The sequence below is a fragment of the Phalacrocorax aristotelis genome, chromosome 11 (assembly GCF_949628215.1).
Source record: "Phalacrocorax aristotelis chromosome 11, bGulAri2.1, whole genome shotgun sequence".
Classification (NCBI taxonomy): domain Eukaryota; kingdom Metazoa; phylum Chordata; class Aves; order Suliformes; family Phalacrocoracidae; genus Phalacrocorax; species Phalacrocorax aristotelis.
In genome coordinates, this window is record NC_134286.1 from 16193156 (window position 1) to 16211711 (window position 18556).

At 44.5% G+C, this 18556-nt stretch overlaps 2 protein-coding genes across 7 annotated transcripts in view; both read right to left on the bottom strand.

The window, feature by feature from the left end:
* TBC1D8B (TBC1 domain family member 8B) overlaps positions 1–3260 on the bottom strand; it is a 42521-nt gene extending 39261 nt beyond the window's left edge. For 2 of the 5 annotated variants that reach the window (XM_075107064.1, XM_075107062.1), the window contains exon 1: positions 3034–3260. In XM_075107064.1, coding sequence (XP_074963165.1) covers positions 3034–3163 — 130 coding nt within the window. In that variant the 5' untranslated portion in view covers positions 3164–3260. The remainder of the gene's footprint in view (positions 1–3033) is intronic. The other 3 variants (XM_075107066.1, XM_075107067.1, XM_075107065.1) reach the window with 3 other exon arrangements.
* A 5712-nt stretch (positions 3261–8972) lies between these two features.
* The window catches only part of RNF128 (ring finger protein 128), a 42099-nt gene continuing 32515 nt past the window's right edge, over positions 8973–18556 (bottom strand). For both annotated transcript variants that reach the window (XM_075107072.1, XM_075107071.1), the window contains exons 3-7: positions 15411–15482; positions 14724–14806; positions 12818–12914; positions 11813–11981; positions 8973–10362 (exon numbers count right to left, since the gene is read on the bottom strand). In XM_075107072.1, coding sequence (XP_074963173.1) covers positions 10244–10362; positions 11813–11981; positions 12818–12914; positions 14724–14806; positions 15411–15482 — 540 coding nt within the window. In that variant the 3' untranslated portion in view covers positions 8973–10243. The remainder of the gene's footprint in view (positions 10363–11812; positions 11982–12817; positions 12915–14723; positions 14807–15410; positions 15483–18556) is intronic.

Here is an 18556-nt window from a genome sequence, read left to right on the forward strand (position 1 = left end):
GAAAATGAAATGTAAAGGTAAGCAGGCAAATACCTGCAGGAAGAGGTCCAAGGCTAAGCAAAACCAGCACTAGATATTTCTGTCCATTTATATCCACACTAGTCAACTTGGAACTACGCTGCATGTGGACACAAGCTTTAAGAGCTCACTATATCATCTACAGACTACAGATTGGTCCTGCTCTAACAGTCAGTCCAGAAAGGTCACACAAACAAATCCAACTGCAGCCTTCTTCCTAGACCTAGGGCCGCACGCAGAATTCCCACCCTTCCTTTCAGGTAAGTGTCTCTGCCGTCACCTGTCTTTTTTTTCCTCCTTGGTCTGTACCTTCTCTAGCTATTGGCTGTGTCCTCACAACTCACATCTCCCCTCCTTAAAGCCTGTCTCACCAAGTGTACTCCTATATTCTTGGGAATCCTTTGCTACTGCCTCCTCAGCTAGTCCCCACTACTGCTATTCCAATCCCATAGCACTGTTCATCTTTCTTCCCACTCCTGTCTTGAGGCACTGCCCTTCTCGTCCCTCACGGCTTAGTCTTGCACTGCTGCCTGCTCCTCTCACTTGCAACTCCCCAGGCCCCCAGTGCTGCCAATCACCGGTAGCCTTGTCTCACCAGCAGAAAAATTATGTTCAGGAGAACAAGATTTTACTTGGTACATTTGTGATGACCTCGTAAGACAATAGCTGTTCACCATTTTTTACTACAGTAAGCGCTAACTTTCTCGAGTGACACATAGCAATATAAAATCTAAGTCACGCAAATTATGCCAGCTTATACCTGCAAGCACAAATGTAACTGCATTTTTTCCAATTTTCTTGTAATCTTTCTTAATCACAATTTTAAATCAATAAGATCTCACTCTTTTTGTTTCTGTCCAGTGAAAAGCATCACTTGCACAGATGAAATCTGTATGAATCCAACATTATGAGAAAAGCTACAGAAATAAAATGTGCAATGCCACATAAAAAAAAGCATTCTACAGGAACTATCCCATTCAAGTGTTTTTCCATGCTGTCAAATGACATCAAGGACATAAAACTAGTGATAGAAGCCTCACCTTCAACAAAAACCAAAGGGCACTCAGAGGCCCCCGCTGTCTGTCCAACCGTAAGCCTATGAGGATATTTTCACATGAACACCTAATTCTAGTTCTTATTGTTTCGCTTTAGTCACAGTTCTTAAATGAATTTTGTCACGCAGAAAGACAACCTTCACACCAGCTTAGCTTCCTTGGTTTCAAAAGATACCAGGGTAGAGAAAGGCCCACCTAGCCTGATGACGACAAGATTTCTAAGGTTGCAAAATAACACCCTTGGTTCTAAGCCGAAGCCTAACGTTATCTATCTACCTATAAAACTATGGTATCCCTACAAGAGAATGTGGGATTTTGTGATGCTTTCTTTTTACACTTTCCTCATGCCCTGCAAGTGGCTCAGATGCCAATGAAGAGTGCCCCACCTCCGAGAGCGCTATTTCTATATCTGAAATTCATCAGCCAAAAGTTTGGACTTTGTGTTTTTGTCCAGTAGAATGAATAGATGTTTCAACAAGACAATTACGCTTTGTGACGACACAATTAGAGAGAGCCTAGAAAACCCAGAGAAATGCAATTCATGCAAAACACCCAAGAACCATATAATGGAATCACAGAATGTTTTGGGTCAGAAAGGACCTTCAGAGGCCATCTAGTCCAACCCCCCCGGGGTGAGCAGGGACACCTTCAACTAGATCAGGTTGCTCAGAGCCCAATCCAACCTGACCATGAACATTTCCAGGGATGGGGCCTCTACAACCTGCCTGTGCCAGGGTTTCACCACCCTCATCGTAAAAATATTTTTCCTTATATCCAGTCTAAATCTACCCTCCTTTAGTTTAAAACCATTACCCCTCATCCTGTCACAACAGGCCTTGCTAAAGAGGTTGCCCCCATCCTTCCTATAGTCCCCCTTTAAGCACTGAAAGGCCACAATAAGGTCCCTCTGGAGCCTTACCTTCTCCAGGATGAACAACCCCAACTCTCTCAGCCTGTCCTCGTAGGAGAGGTGCTCTAGCTGTCGGATCATTGTTGTGGCCCTCCTCTGGACCCACCCATATCCCACGCAAGCATTTCTCCTTGACAGTGTCAATGACAGACACCACCAGACTATGAAGGAGTCAGTTCTAGTCTGAACAGCTACCACCACAACAGAGGTCTCAGTGGTAACCGGGGTCCCTGCAGCATGTAAGGATATAAACAGGCAAGGATTAAAAATTGAAACTCGGCTCCATACCTTAAAGTTCTCATGAAATAAAGTTTATTATATGATGGTCAATGCCCTGTTACTTTCCTGAGCCACCCCTCCTGACAAGCTCCAAGAAATCACACCCTTGTTTTTAAAATAAGTGATCAGAAATCCCTAAGCAGGAGCTTATGTCAAGCAGCCGCAGCTGCATGCAAGAAAACGGATTTGGAAATGAGCATCTTGCCAAAGCAAGACACATCGTTCGCTTCTTCTGACGTCTCCTCTTCCAACAAGCTGCAAATCTGACTCTGGCAGGGTGTCCGCCGGAGCAAAAGGCTGTCCAGCGAGTACCAAGTGCTGGCCTACGCCGACCTCAGCCCTACGAACGCCGGCAGCTGGCCCCGAGCAGCCCCCGGCCCTGCCAGCGGGCACATCCCCGCACGCGGGTGCCCTGCTGCCCGAGTGCCTGCGGGCCCCTTCCCACACCGAGCCTGCCGGAAACTTCGGCAAACCCGCCTCTTCCCGGTGGGATGGATGCCGTCTGAAACGCCTGCCTCGTGCAAGGGAAAAGGAGGGGGGTAAGGAGGAAAGAGAACCACATGAGAAACCCCATGAAGGTCAATGGCTCCAAAGCTCCCCCAGGCCCCCCCTCCTCCCTGCCCCTCTGAAGCAGGGGGTCCCAGGACAGCCAAAGGGCCATACTACACCCTCCAGCACTTCCCCCGGCCCCTGAGGGACCCGCCCTGAGGCGGCCGAACCGCGGGGACACCCTGCCCCGGCCCCCCGGGGAGGGGGGGGGGGGGGCCGTACCTGCCAGCCCGCCTCCGCCCTCCTCGCCGTAGCCCCGCCGCCTCTGCAGCACGAAGTACTGGTTGGAGCGCTCCTGCACCCACAGCTTGAGGGCATTTTTCAGCAGCACCTCCTCAGGCTTCAGCCACATCGCGGCAGCCCCCTCACTCCTCCTCCCCGCCGCCGCCCATACCCGCCGCGCCGCCGGGCCTCCCGCTCCCACGTACACAGCCCCGCTGCCAAGCGCCGCCGGCGGGGCGGGGTGGGGGCGGGGGGGCCTGAGGCATGCTGGGAACTGTAGTCGTCGCGGCCAGCTGGCCGCCCAGCGCCGCTGCCTCAGGACTACATCTCCCGTCGGGCCTTGCGCGCCCGCCCGCCTCCCGCGCTATGAGGCCGCGGCCTGCCCGGCCCCCAGGGGCGGCTGCAGCGGGAAGGGAACGTGCGGGTTCAGCGCCCTGGGGCTCGCCCCGCGCGAGGAGACTCCCTCTGTCCCACCGGCGCGGGGCGAGGCGCTGACTCCCGGCCCCAGCCTCGCTCCTGTCAGGCGGGGCCGCGGCAGGCCGGGACCCCCCGGCGGGCCTCCAGGTGCCCCTAAAACCCCTTCAGAAAGTGGCTCGGGGACTTTTTTTGTCCTCTCTGCTAACGAGAGAAGTCCCATTTTCAATTTTGGCCAAATGTTTTTCCATTTTCAGCCCAGAAGACAGAAGGACGTCACCAGAGGCTTGGGTTGGCTTTTACATGTGTTTTCCTGGCGGCCCGGAGCCGGAGGCTGCAGCAGGAGGCTGGGGCGCAGCAAAACAGCACACGAGAAACCTGCCACACAAGGAAGGGAGCCGTGACCGCCGCCTCCGCCGACTGCAGCCCCCCAGTCCCAGCGCCCGTGTGTGTGTCCCCTCCCGGGTCGCAGGCCACGCCGGGAGCGGAGAGGCAGCCCCGCCAGCTGCAGAAGCAGACATATGGTCAGCGTTGCCTGTTTACATTTCACGTTACAAAAAGACAATCTGCCTCATTGCTTCTATCACCCAACGCGATTCAGCGCTAATTTGGAACAGATATTTTAGTTGCTTCAACTTGCTCGACTCATGGTCTCAGTATTTTCATGCTTTGTCTGCAAGAGCTTCAGCATTTGTCCTCAGTGACTAGCTCTTCAGATTATTTGCAGACTGACTTCACCAGCTGTTCTGTGCTAGAATAAATTAATCTAGCCTGTTAAGGAACAAGACAGCGGCTTTCATACTCGTAGGGACTGCACTTGAGTATCTGCTCTTATTACTGTCTTCTGTTGCTGTCTCCTGATTTAAAGAGCAGTTCTCTCACAGCCAGGTTTCAAAAAAAATCAGGTGCTGGAACTATTGCGCTACATGGCAGCCGAGGGTTTCCCAAGGCTGTGGGACGACCTCGGGAATTGCTTTCCATGAGCACTGGTCAGCAGAGCTTAACTCCCAGCTCCCCACAAAGTCATGATCACAGCCACCCAACCACTCAATCCACCCATTATTGAGGCCCCTTCTCTTGCTGTTTCTTCTCCAATCTCTTCACTACATCCCAAGGAGCTCCAAATCTCTCCTTGATGCCTCCCACTTGAGAGCGCTTTGCTTCCTAAATGGTATCTTCTGGTGCTGACCGAAAACACAAACAAAAACCTTCCAGGAGAGGAAGCCCTACTGCCTCCTCTGCTCCAGGTTGTTGGTGCTGGGGACTTCTCAGAGTTACTGTCTTTTCCCACCTCCATGCACGATTCACTCCCGGTCCTGACACAATCTGTCATTCGGTACAAATGAAGCTAGCAGGACGTTCCCATTTCCCAGGAGCTTCTCTCCAGTTTGCTGTCCTGTCAAATCCTTCCCTTAGCACACTCTTTCCTGCATAATTGAGCTAAGATTTTTCAAGAATAATGCTTTATTGATTGTGTACCATACAAAAAATTCAGCAGAGAGTTGTTTAGACTCAGCCTCTACTTTGAGATCTTTCTAAAAAAAAAAAAGTAATTATGCACATCATGCGCTAACACTAGGTTGCAAACATGGCACTATTGCTTTATCCTGTCTTCTTTTCATCCTTTCCGAGTCCCAAATGTACTTCACTACCAAAAATGCTTCTGCCAGCACTGGTCTATTTGCAAACAGAGGCACAGCGAGATTTTGCCAAGCACTCACAGGAAGATGTTTGGCAATGCCCGTCCAGTTCCAGCTGTGTAAGGAACTGTCTACCCAAAGGCACCAGCGTGAAAGAACCGAGCATGCAATCACATTTAACTCACTGGAAGGCTTCAAAACTGGGTGAATTGCACTGATATGAGACTTTTTCCTTTTCCTTTTCTTCTAATCACTCACTGCACCACACCAAGAGAAGCTGTAGTATTAAAAAGTTTTACCTTTGGGACTAAATACAGACTTAACTAACACTAGTGTTGTTTTTACCTGTTTTCATAATGGAGTAGGAAGCAACAAGTTTCTGGTGCTCTACCTTTTCTAGAAAGGAAGAATGAATTAAAAGTCATTAGCCAGCACGCGCTAACACAGATAAAACATTAATGAGACAAGGCAAACAACTAGACACACTAGCACATCGCTCCTCGTGAGGCAGTTTCTTCCATCCCCCACTTGACATGACTGCGAGTAACAGATGTTAGTGGGTTCCTGGAGATTTACCAGCTGAACTGATAGAGTGATTCCTGCATGGATGCCGCTTCTCTAAGCATTCCCAGAGAGAGTGCTTACCATTTAATTTCCCCCAATTAGCCAAGCCCTTGGATGGGAAATACCTATTAAGGATCTAACACAGGTCTTCTAATTCCGATGCTAATTGTAAGGAGAGATGCCCTTGCCATTTCCAATCCAGAGCTTGGCTTTCTGCATCTCACACACACTGGACATGTTAGGACATGCGTTGCTTTCTTAAGTAAGATTCAAACTTTGTTAATTGGATAAAAATTTAACAGTAAAATGCTGCTGCTTGGAAAATGTCTCTTTTGTTTTCCTCTCCCTTGGTACAAGGTCTTGAACATCTTTCTTTTTTCCAGTTCCCTTGGGCACTGGATTCTTAACCAAATACTGTTAAGATGCAGAGCGCTCCTCTGTCAGCCTGGAGGAATTTATTTACAGGCACTGAAATTCTTTCTTAATCAGTGCACTATCATCCTACAGCCTGATCAATGCATTCTACAGCAACAGAGATCCCTTTAGCGCTGCAGAATTTTTCTTTCACCCTATTAAAGACCTCCTAGAAATGTTAAATTACTTCCCTCGACTAACCATAGCCAAGATTAGATGAACAGATAAATAACTATATAAATAAATGTTGGCTTCACTCTGTATAACCAACAGTTGAACAGAGCAGAGAATTACATAGTTGTTAATTCACGGTGGGTGAATATTGCAATTTGGTTTCAAGGTTTCCCCTAGAACCAAAAGTAAATCGTCAAAACCAGTAGATTTTCTTTCATCTATTCCAAAAGACCAGCCATTACACCCCTGCGGGAGTGGAACTCTGTTCATATCTCCACAGGAAAAGCACCAGTCTAAACCTGGCTGAAAAGGCAGGGCTACCTGCTGCGCTGGTGTATGTTAAACACGGAATTGAGTTACATTAAATCACACAGCCAAGATAAATGTGTATATTTATTCTGTCTGACTGTCAGGTCGTTTGACAAGTGCAGACCTTTCCATCTAAAGACTGAGATGGACTAAGTCTCTCCATTTTATGGGAAGAATCCAACTGCCCTTTTGATTCAAACTGCTTTTATATTTACAGCCCCTCATCAAAAGTCCTGGTTTTTGCAAGCAAAAGTCTCAGCTATAATTACATTTCTATAGGGATACCCAAAGATTTTCCTCAATATGAGAAAATTGTGTTCTTTTGATTTGGGATTTCAAACAAAACCCCGCTGCTGAAAGGCCTGGTTTACAAGAAAGCACAGTGATCCAGCACCAGGTGACAAGGCTTCCTCTCCTGCAGGGATAAAAAAAGTGTTTCCCAGTCCCCCTTCGAGAGCATGCAAGCTTTTGAGTGAAGTGCCTAGATCAGAGCTTTCCTGGGGGAGAGAGAAATGACAGCAGTGAGTAAACACTTGGAGACGATGCTGGGACCTGTTGTGGTCTCTCTTTGGGCGCAGAATAATTGACATGTCTGTGAGAGTCAATGGGAATATTAAGAGTCAAGAGGCATGCATTTTAGCAACTGTTACCACTTGTGGGCACAGAATCTCCAGCATCTTACATGCAAACATTAGCATAAATAGAGTAAAATCCAAAACTATTGCAAACTAACAGCAAGCTTACACTGCATTTCAGGAACAACCCCATCCCCAGGCACATTCCAGTTTGCCTCTTGCTTAGAGGCAAGAGCCTGTCGTGTCATAGCGCACATACACACCACACCACAAAGCCATTCCAGCCCGCAGAATCACCAGAAAAAAAGAAAAATCTGCTGCACAGTGATCTAAGCAGGGTGAGCTAAAGAGAGCTGCTATCCATGGAAACTTGAAAATACAAAGTGAGACCAGAGCTTTGAATTTTCTTTTAAGCACGTAGAACTGTAGCAATGTTCTCAAAAGGGAGAAACTTCTGCAGAGTTCAGTGAAATAAGAAAATGGTTTTTTCACAGTCAGACAGCAACAGACCCGAGTTCAGTATCAAAGACTCTGTCTGTGAACTTTGCACACTTTCATTTTTAAACAGAAACCCTTGCATAGCTAATACTTACAAATAAATCTGCACACACAAGAACATGGCAGACTCGCAGGTTAAGCTGCAAAACCAGAGGAGCATTAAATTCTTCTGCCTAACAGTAGCTCAAATACTGGTACAGGTACAAATGTTGCATTTATTCCTTTAGCAGTACTTCACATTTGATACAAGAACCTTAAAAATCTTCCTTAAAATTAGTGTAAGTGCCTTGAGCACCAGCCATGTCCACATTGTGACAGAACACATACACATCATCTGATCCTACAGCACCGAGTTCACTGACATAAACTCCTGCATCCTGCAGCACTCCACTAGTGCATTCCTTGAGAAAATGCTGCGCACCCACCTTACCCTTAGAAATAGCAGTACTAGAAGAAAGGCAGGTTTGTTGCTCTTAAGGCAGTAAATCGAAAGGCTTGGATCCTACAAACAAAGCAACCCAACTGTATAGATTGGAACAACAACAAAAAAAAAAAAGCCAAAGCACCTTTCAAGGGATTGAATTGATCTGAATCCCCCCTTTTTCCTGAAGGTCAAGTCTTGTTCCTGTTAAACACAGAAGACAGGCAGATGGCTTCATGGCAGAGTTCAGGGATTGTCTATTTACATGCTTGGCTGTTCCTTTCTCTGCTCTGATTTTAGATGTAGACTAGAAAGGTGATCACAGCAAATTACAGCTTCAGAGTGAAGTCTGATTAGACTCAGCTTTGCAACTGGAGCCCATAACCAACCAATGCTTCCTAGACTAGACTTGGAACTGAGCTAAGAAGCACAAGCCTCACTCCTACCAAATAGGCCTGGGGAGCAACTTTTTTACTACATCTAATAGTTTAGTAGATAACAAAGGGCATTTAATTGTTTCTAAAAATGCTTTGACTTACAAAGCAGGCATAAGCTTTTGAGTAAGGGAGGGATGGCGAGCAACCTGACAGAGGGAAGTGAGATGCAACCTGTCTGATCTGAAGAGTTCACGTAAGACCGCTTTGTGCCAAACATGCCTAGAAGAACAGTTCAGAGGTATATCAAGCAGCTCAGTGAGCACACCCGAAGGTGCTTGGTTTTTTCTTTTATACAGAGTACAGCTACTAGGCTTAAGCCTCAATGCAATTTCAATCCATGTAACAATTGCACCCTGCACATAATTAGCATTCCTTATTCGTATTAGTTTGAGCGAGTACTGCTGGCTTCTTGGCCTCCCAAAACTGAATGAGGCAGATTCAGCATCTGTTTCCAAGTAAGAGCTGGTAATCAACATTTAATGTCAAGTCAGGGTCATGAAAATATAGTTTTATTTACATTTTCATATTCAAATTCAATACAAATCATGAAATATTTACAACAATTTTAATTGTACTATAGATAAGAAAATGCATCGCTTTTCCCCTCCAGATTCAATAGGACTTTATTGTGGGCTTTAAGACAAAGCTCTGCTAACATTAGAAACAAGCTATAGATACAGAGATAAAAACAAAATAAAGTGCATCTGTAAGATGTCTGTAGTTACCTTCGCTGGACAAGGCCCTACCCTTCCTGTGGAGGCACCCAGTGTTCCTCCTCGACCCCAGTTCAACTCCACACAGACGGCAGACAACTTCTCCAGTCATCTGTTCTGTTTACAGGACATCAACTCTCCCTGCAGGTTTAGCACACAGGCAAGACAATGCACAGCTATAGTCCCAACATTTTTCAGAGGCTGGGTCATTTTCTGAACAAAACACGAAGAATCTATCTTGTCATCTTTAGTTCAGTCTTCCTGAAGTCACCACAGACTCTCACAAAGCCAGGACCCTGGCATACGTATTGCTGGTGCTAGAGATGGTTATAACTCCAAAAATCATGGAGGATATTTCAGACTGTCTAATTATTAACAGTTTTGAAAAGCTCATGCAATTGTTCCCTTTACAGTATTGTGCAAGTCAGATTTGGCCTGTCAACTTGAAGCTCTCTTTCTCCCCTTTAGGAATGTGTGGTTGGCAGGTTGGAGTTGAGAGGTAGAGAATAAATCAGTTTACTAGAGAACCAAAGACACTGCGGGCAAACTCCAGTTTGACAGGCATTAGTTTGTACTTTCTCCTATCAAATTAGTGCACTGAAATATTCAATACAGTCTTTCTTTAAACTAAACTCTGTCTGGTAAAGAAGTTTTAGACCAGATCATAATCTGTGTTTACAATGAAAATCCACTTGAATTAAAACAATAAACAAGAAAACCCAAGTCAAAACAATTCCCAGTAAAGAGAACTACAACAAAGAATCTTCTCCGTATTTAAATGGTTCAAACACTGAAGAGAAGCTTTGCTGAAGATGGAACTTCTGGTATAGTGTTAGAATTGATGCTTTTATTTAAGACAGCTTTATCTGAAGAGTGCTAAAACTAAATTCCACATGGAAGATGCAGTTTTAAGAATGGCAAACCATACAATTATGATTTGAACAAGTCTTTGATCTCAGCATTGCCAAGGCAATATTTTTCTGCTACAGTCTTGCAATGTTTGGTACACACACGATGGCTGTACGCTTACTCCATGTTGCTGGGCACATTCTTATGACCTGACTTCGTGAACTTGCGCTTCGTCTGCCTCAAAACTTGGGTTGTCAACGTGTGGAAGGACATTCACAGCTGAGGGTTGGGATTCATTGTATACAAGATGCATGTCATCATCTGTCCAGAACAAAACCGAGAGGAGACATTAAGAAGTGTCATAGGCAAGCTTTACTTTAAAGCAAACCATGCTTGCTTTATTTCCACAAGCCCACTGCAGTAGTCTTTTTCCAGCACTTTTCTTGCAGAGTGGGAAATCCAAGGCCATGCTCCAACTACCACTCGTTAGTTTGCAAGCCCATTCTTGATGCTACCTGTTGTTTCTAGAGGTATCCACTCAGCTCTGGAGTTCGCTTCTTACTAGTGCTGAGCAAGCCTAGGTTGTGTGCTCAAGCGGCAGAAGGCAGTGAGGCTTCAAAATCCAACTACAAGGCAAATGGCAATTCTCATAACTTTAGGGCTGCTGCAGACAGGCATCAGGAGAAACCTCCAGAGACTAGGTTCAGGATAAACTGTGGGACATAGGCTCATTCTGAGAGGAAGGCCTTCTCCCTGCAGACTAACCTTGTTAGGCTGACTTTAGTGTGCGTCCTTGCCACTCAAAATGAAAATACATGAGGGCCTGAGCCATATAACTAATCTAGCATCACTTCAGTTGCTTATAGAGATGCAACTCCAACTTCTGCTGTTTAGCTTATAGCAAGTGTCCTCTTGCTCTACTGGAGTGGCCAAACAGGGCACTCCCATACATGTCACTCACTGGAGCGTCATGGTCGACAAGTGGCAGGCAGCAAATCCCACACTTTCCTAACAGCTAGGCTTCCCCCAAGAAATCTAAGCAGACACAGCCAGAGCATCCCTTTCACCTCTAAACACTTCCCCACTTAGTCTTCTTCCCAAGGCCATTCCACAATCCAGGGGACAGTTACTTTTGTTTGTTTACCTGGAACCTTTCAATTTTTAAAAATCAACGGGAACACTCAGCATGTGTGGCAAAGTTGAGCACTAAAAAGACATTTTCAATTAGTCTACTCTTGTTCAAAAATATAAGGTATTTGGAAAAGCTGATTATCTTTTTGAATTAAAATTCTGAGAGTGTTCAAGGATGACTCAGCCCTGGCAAAGTCTGAAATTCAATTGAAGTATTTGTCATTTCTGTTTTGCATCATCTAAGCTAGAGGAGGACTGACTCCCAAAAGTTCTCTGTAAGTAATTAACTACTTAATGCAGACAGATTTGGTGGCAGATACTCATCCATCCAAATGAAATCTCCAAAGAGACAGCAAGATGAGGGACATCAGAAAAATCATTTTGGCCTTTATGTAGTAAGCCTCTGATTTTCAACTACTCTTTTCATAGACTTCAATTTAATTCACATTGAAGTTGTGTTTCGTTTGAACACAAAGACCAAGTATCAGAGCCAAATACCAAAACAAAAGGGAAGATTAAATTTACCCTGAAAAACAAGGTATTCAGGTGCTGTGAGACGTTAAGGCAAACCCCCATAATTCACAGCATAAGCAACAAAGTGCAATGCAATCTAGAAAGACAGATGAAACAGCAGACATACTTTCTGATTGTGCATGTTCCTCCAGAACAGATTCGTCTCCTCCTTGTACAGAAGCATATCCAGATGATGCTGTTTCACTACGATTATCCTCTTCATTAACTGTAGAGACATTTGGTGTCCCACTGGATACTGCGGCTTGCACAGACTCGACCCCTTCTTCTGTATCCACCTTCATTTAAAAAAAGAGGAAATGGTTTGTAGGAGGCTGCATCTTTCCAGGACACTAGACTCCAGTCCTTGCAGGCACTAGTGAACTTTTACCAAGAAAAAAAAATTGACATTAAAAAAAGCTGCTGTTAACCTCCAGCATCATAGGTGAAAAGCAGTTACTGCCTAACTGAGCAGGAAGTTCAGATGCAGCTTCTGCATTCTTTGGCCAGCTCTTCCCTGGTACTGCCCAGTACCAGGAAAACAGATTCTTCCTTCTACTCAGTGCAGATCTCCCTCCCCCCAGGCAAACTCTGGTATACATTTTAGCTGGTCCAGGCAGTGTCAGGCATTGGCAACAGCATCTTCCCCTGACACCTGCCACTATGAGCAGTTGCAGAACACATCAGGAATTCTTTATGTATCCTAGGAAGTCATGTGGCTCCAGGAAAGCCATTCATGCTAACACAGTCACTTTTCAAGAACACTGGGTACTTAGTAACTGAATAGAGGCTGGTTTCGGGGACAGTATGAGTTGTCAAAGTCTGCCTAAAGCTTTGAGAAACACCCTTAGCTGCAAGTGCAAGAGCTAAGAGCAATTCTTCAGTCACGCATTACAATCAGTTTTGGTTGACATCCTGCCCAAGGCTTTAGATGACACCAAGTCAGATCAGGTCAGCTGCAGGCTTTGCTAAAGGAGACACAGCAATTAGCCCTGCAGCATCTCACCACCGACATGGCTACGCCTGTGCTTATCACCTGCACTCTAGAGGTAGCATGAAATAACCCAATGTGTGATTACTACACTAGTGTAATACTGATAACGGCACCTGGGACTAAGACAGACTACTGGCTTACCTCAAAACCCAAAGCTTTGAGTATGTTACATTTGCACATCGGGCATGTCCTGTGTTCCAGAAGCCAGGGGTCAATACAGTTCTTGTGGAAGAGATGGCTGGTGGAAGAAGATAACCAATAGTTAGGCTTCACACCTGGAAAACTGTTTATGTGACAGCCATGAAGGCTTATTTAGGAACACTGAGAATTTATTCATTCTAGAATGGATTACCTTATTTTGCCACAAGTTTCAGTTAAAAGTTATGGATAGTCAATCTTTCAACCTGCAGCTGGCTTATGTTCATTAGTATCTTTATACAACTTTCTAGAACTCAGCATTATCATCTTTGCTACATCAGCCTTAAGCTTTTAGAAAAAACCAAACCAACCTGCGTACAATACATACCCAGCTGATAATTAATACAAATATTGACCTCTCAACCTTAGCTTTAAGGTTAACTTCTGTCACGCAGATGCAGAGGACTAAACAGCACTTGTTTCTGTTAAAACTACATAGAAAGATAAACTCATGGAGTTGTGCCCTAAAGATAAACTATACTCCCACACATTTACTTTGTCTATGCAGTCACTGTGTATTCCAAGGGGATATCTGGCAGGCTGTGTACTCAAGAAAGTAAATATTTCAGCCATTACAGATGCAAATGTGTGCTTCTATGAAGACAGTTCCACAATGGGTCTGAATTAGGCCACAGTTTTAGGAGGATGACTTGAAATCGTGTAATCTGCCTGTTCCCTCAGCCTGAATAGAAATAGCAAGGCAGACAGGCACTGCTCAATATTAATCAGAACTCTATTATGAAACAAGTGCAGAGATCACTGCATCTAGTGCTCAGTATTCTATGCCCCAGTATGACACCAGGATTCTCCAATTCAGTCCACGTAACCAGCACCGCCTTCCAGCTGCACCAACATAATGTCTAGAGCACAACCTGAAACTTCCTTGATGCATGACTATTTTAAGTCCTTGGACTTAATACTGGTCTTGTGTACCTCTGCTACTATAAATGCCTTCAGTTTAACTATCTGGACAAGAATGCCTTCTGCAAATACACACATCCCAGATACTTAGCTACCACTGATGTGACTCACAGCAGCATTTGATGGCTTGTTTCTTTCATGGATATAGTTAAATGCTTTCAGCAAGTAGGGTCTCAGTGCAACACTGAGGTCAACCTCCAACATCAAGTATGTTCTCGCAGTAAACATCAGTTTAACTCATGTGAGAGAGAGTTTAATATTGTTCATACTGGCAGAGATCACCACTGGTGAAGATTATCAAGTACACGCAGTCATCTTAAGCTAGTGCCTCTTAGAGCTACACTTGGGCCAAAGAGGAATGCAACATCACAAATGTATGTGAAAATAGTCTCAGAGCAAAGCATAATGCAGCAAATTTGCATACAAAGAATACGTTCAGAAGTTACTCCCCTCAACCGAGTAAATCATGCTTTTTTTTTTTTGGCAAGTTCATATGAAGATTAGCAGGGTTTATAGTGAAGTAATGAGAAGTCCAGTCTCCTATCAGCCAACCAGTAATCAGTACACTGAGTAACAAGAAATGGGCATAGTTTTGCCAGTTATCTGCAATTTAGAGGTAACATTCTTATACACCAGCAAAGGAGGAAGTCTTTAAAAAGCACCGGCATCCCCGCTAGAGGTACTGTCATTTGCCAAGTTGTATCTGTCAACAGGGGAAGTTATGAACACAAGCCGTTGGGGCACACTATGAATGTGTATTTACACAGTTCCTGTTGTTAAAAGCATTGTTTCACAGAGACTCGAGAATTCTTGCTGTGTAATGGCTTCATTAAAATTTGATCAGCTTTGTTAACACAGCAGAAGGAACAACCAGTAAGAGGCATGCTTCCAGATTGTGGATTAAGGGGCAGTTTGGAAGACAACTTACTTGCAAGTCAGAACACGCACTACTTCGTTTGGCTTGTACGGCTCAATGCACACAACACAGCTATCTCCATCAGGACCAGTTTCCTAAAGCAGTGAAATGAATTTACAGTGTTAACAGACTTTTACAAGCTTCCTTTGAACTACAGACAGATTTCCTGCAGACAAAGGCATCTAAGGTAAAGTAATCTAGGATAGCTCCAGTACATAATCTTTTATATAAAACACATTGTGTGGATTACTCAGTCAAACTGACACTTTAACAGAAGCATTAGAAGTTTAATCCCATGGTTTAGAAGTCCAGTTGCAAACCATCACTGGTTTATTTGAGGCACTACTGTAGAGGTTTAGAAACTGCTACCTCCAGTTTTAGTTACAAAAATAGCAGCCAGGGCAGATGATTAGATATACTAGTTTACCTTTAAGCATCTATGCCAGCAAATTAGGACCTCTCACCTCATCAAGACTACAAGCCAGCAGCTAAAAAAATAATCTGATTTATGAGAATGTGCAAATTGGAAAGTCTTGCACCCCAGAGAAGGGCTTGGTCTGAAAGATGAACCATCCCTGCAACAGACAGTTACAGGCTCAGAGAGACTTCTGCAGCCCCACTCCAGTACTAAGGACCACTCTCAGGGTTCTGTGCGAAGGGTGTGCCATAACGCTCAGGGAATTATAGGATCAGTCATACCTTGTCCCCTTGCTTCAGGGTGCGCAGCTGTAACTGTTCAATGGCCTTCTTAGCCCTGGCCTTCAGTTGTCGCTGTAACAGAAAGCCGTCCTGGTTAGTCACAGTCATTTTTCTCTTAAGTGGTAGTTACTAATACCTACCAAGGTGCCTACTGCACGCAGGCATCAGTTTTATAACCCAGATGTTACCAAAACAAGGCAAGTAAGCATGACCATGCTATTTAGAGACAACAGTTTCGGGACATACTGATGTGGTTATTGACTCTGGATTACATCCAGACAAGACATTTGCATATGCTTTGTTTTTACCTAACCTTTTCACAAAGCACAGGAACTTAAAGAGTTTCTTTGAGAATATGTAAGATAATACCTTGATCAGATTAGACCTAGCCAAAACAAACAGAAGCCTTCAAATTGACTTGGTGCAGAAGACTAACATGGAACGTTGAATCCAACAGTCCATAGTTTTAACTATTCACTTTATGACAACTTCCTGCCAGAAACTCACATCCTGATGAAAGGTGAGATTCTTTACCAGTCAGCTCAGCTACCACCAACACACCCTGAACCAGTCCTCTGCCACAACTGCTTTACAGCATGTGCAAACGGCTCAGGAGCCTCCTAGCACTGACTGCTCCTGTCAAGTGGGGGAATGCAGTTTTATCTCAATATTGGTTCAAAGTAGCATGCACAAAGGAATCAAAACAAAATAAAAAAAAAAGAAAAAAGGGGGACTCAGAGCTATTGCTCCCCCTCCCTGTGACACAAATCAAATGACCAGCCCCAGGTGGATTACAGGGCAGCTTTAATGAAAGAAGAGGAGGAAGCATTCCCCTTCGTGAAATAATTTGCTTGCTGCTCCCAGGATAGCAGGGCAGAGATGAGCACACAGCAGAAGCCCAGCTTGCCTGGCAACTGTTGCTGTCAGGCTGTCACTGCAAAGCGTTTAACTAGCACAGAAGCCAACATCTCTGTTTAAAGGCTGCAGGTTGGTGCTGTTCCACTAGCACAAAGAATGACTGTCCTCTCCATTCCCAGGGCACTTATGTCCTGAGGCAATATCAGGCAGCTCTGGCAGTGCTGTCCCAACACAGCACTTACCTTGGGGACAAACTAGAGTCAAGTTTTGCAGCTAAGCAAAAATCCTCTTCCCAATTCAGCTGCTCAGGACACTCACTAACCCTGTGCTGTTAGCTTCCCACCATTACTTCCCCTTATACATTTTAGCTCAGTTACAAGAACCTTTCCTGGGATGAAGGTGCGTTGCTGGTGGCACACGTACAGAAGGAACAAGTGGGTTGAGGGCTGCTGCTGACACCTAACAAACTCAGTGAGACTTGGTAATTCAAGTCTGCATAAGACTCCCAGTGCTGAAGCAGTTAATAGCAAACAAGTTGATTTTATGTGGTCCTCTGGAACCCTGTCAAACAGTTTTGGTGCAAAATGACCTATTTGTATGGCAGCATAGTTTTGGGGTCCTAAGATATAGCAAAGTGCACACTTATGAATTTAATAGTTGATAGCTATTAACAGCCAAAGAGACACATACAATCCAAAGGTAAAGGATGCAAACAAGCTTTCAGGTATACTTTTTAGGAACAAGAACTAGTCAAGTTTTCTTTGAAGCTTGTAAAGTTCTTCTGCTGAAGATATCAATATGTTTCTGTATGTCACTTAAGGCTAACTTTAGAATGATGTTCCCCTTGTCAATGTTTCAGACTGAAGCCACAAAGAAGCAGCCACATACTCATCTCGGGAAACACTGAGGCCCCCCAAAGTTTTAGCAGCAAATGTGGTAACATCAACAGAGCAGAAATGCAGCAAAAGTAGCATTTCTCATATGTAGCCAGAACTATCTGTCACCACTACTTAGTATTAATTGAAAACTAAACTTTCTAGGAATATACTCCCTCACACAGTATCTAATCTACACACCTAATGTCAGGCCAAGCATATCAGACAGGACCCAACTGGCTGTATTGTTAATAATTTACTGAAACAGTATTTTAAGTTTTGCCTGGGCACAAGTTTAATTGCTCTTCATTAAATGCACCAATGGCAAAGTCACCTTTAACATTGATTTTTGATAAGTACAGCAGAACACCCCTCCGGGGGGATGGAGAAAAGTTGCAAGCGGAAGCTTTTTACTGAATAGCCTACCAGGAGATCCAGGATACTCGAGCTTGGAATGTCAAAGCATTTTGTGAAGCCAAGTTTTTCAAGCAAAACATTAAATGTTAATAATGTTAAAAGTCTAAAAGCCGCAAGCCAGCAAGTCTAGAAAAAATAGCTAAGTTGAGGCAAGAAAAAAAAAAGAATCAGGATACTACAAAACAGGTCAGGTCCCAGCTCCTCAGTTCTCCCTAGTCCAATGCTGCCAATCTCCAACCCTTTCTCTCTATGGATGCCTTCCTGGCACCCTGCGAGCACGGTCATGGCAATGCAGACTGGCAAGCTATATGGCTGTTAGGAACTCCGGCTTTTCCCCTGTAAGCTAAGGAAGTTCTTCCCCACAGGTAGCTACTTTCCACAATTCAAAACTGTTTTCGTGGCAAGTTGAGCAACTCACCTCCTCCAAAGCCATTAATTAGGTAATTTCTCAGCTGCAACATCTAATCTTTATGAAATCAACAGTGGTGAAGACTTGAGCTTAAATTAGAAACCAAGCCACAGATAACATCACTGGCTCTTTTGCATTATTAAGAAAGGTTAAGATGCTGAGGAACTGAATTTGCCAGTTCTCCACTGACTAGAAAGGTCACAAGCCACCTACCACACTTACCTTGTTTTTCCACCTTCTTGCTCACAGGCCTCACGATGCAGTAAGAGATCACAGAGGTCAGGACTTCAATTTCAAGCCCAGAAGAAAATATGCATTCAGATAAAAACTAGCAGCTTGTAAACAGTTTAGCTAGCTGGCTCATGAGGAAAAAGCTACTCTATTTTAATTCACAGTTAGGACAGATGTTCTACTAAACTTATGTTTTCGCTTGGACCACAAGACAACATGACGGGCTCTTCTCAATAGTCACTCAACTTTTTAGAGAAACCCTTTGCACAGTTTTACATTACAGACTTGTATGCAATTCCTGCTCAAGCTGAGTGAGAGACAGCTGCTGCCTTCAGGAAAAGTCTGTGGAGGAGAAC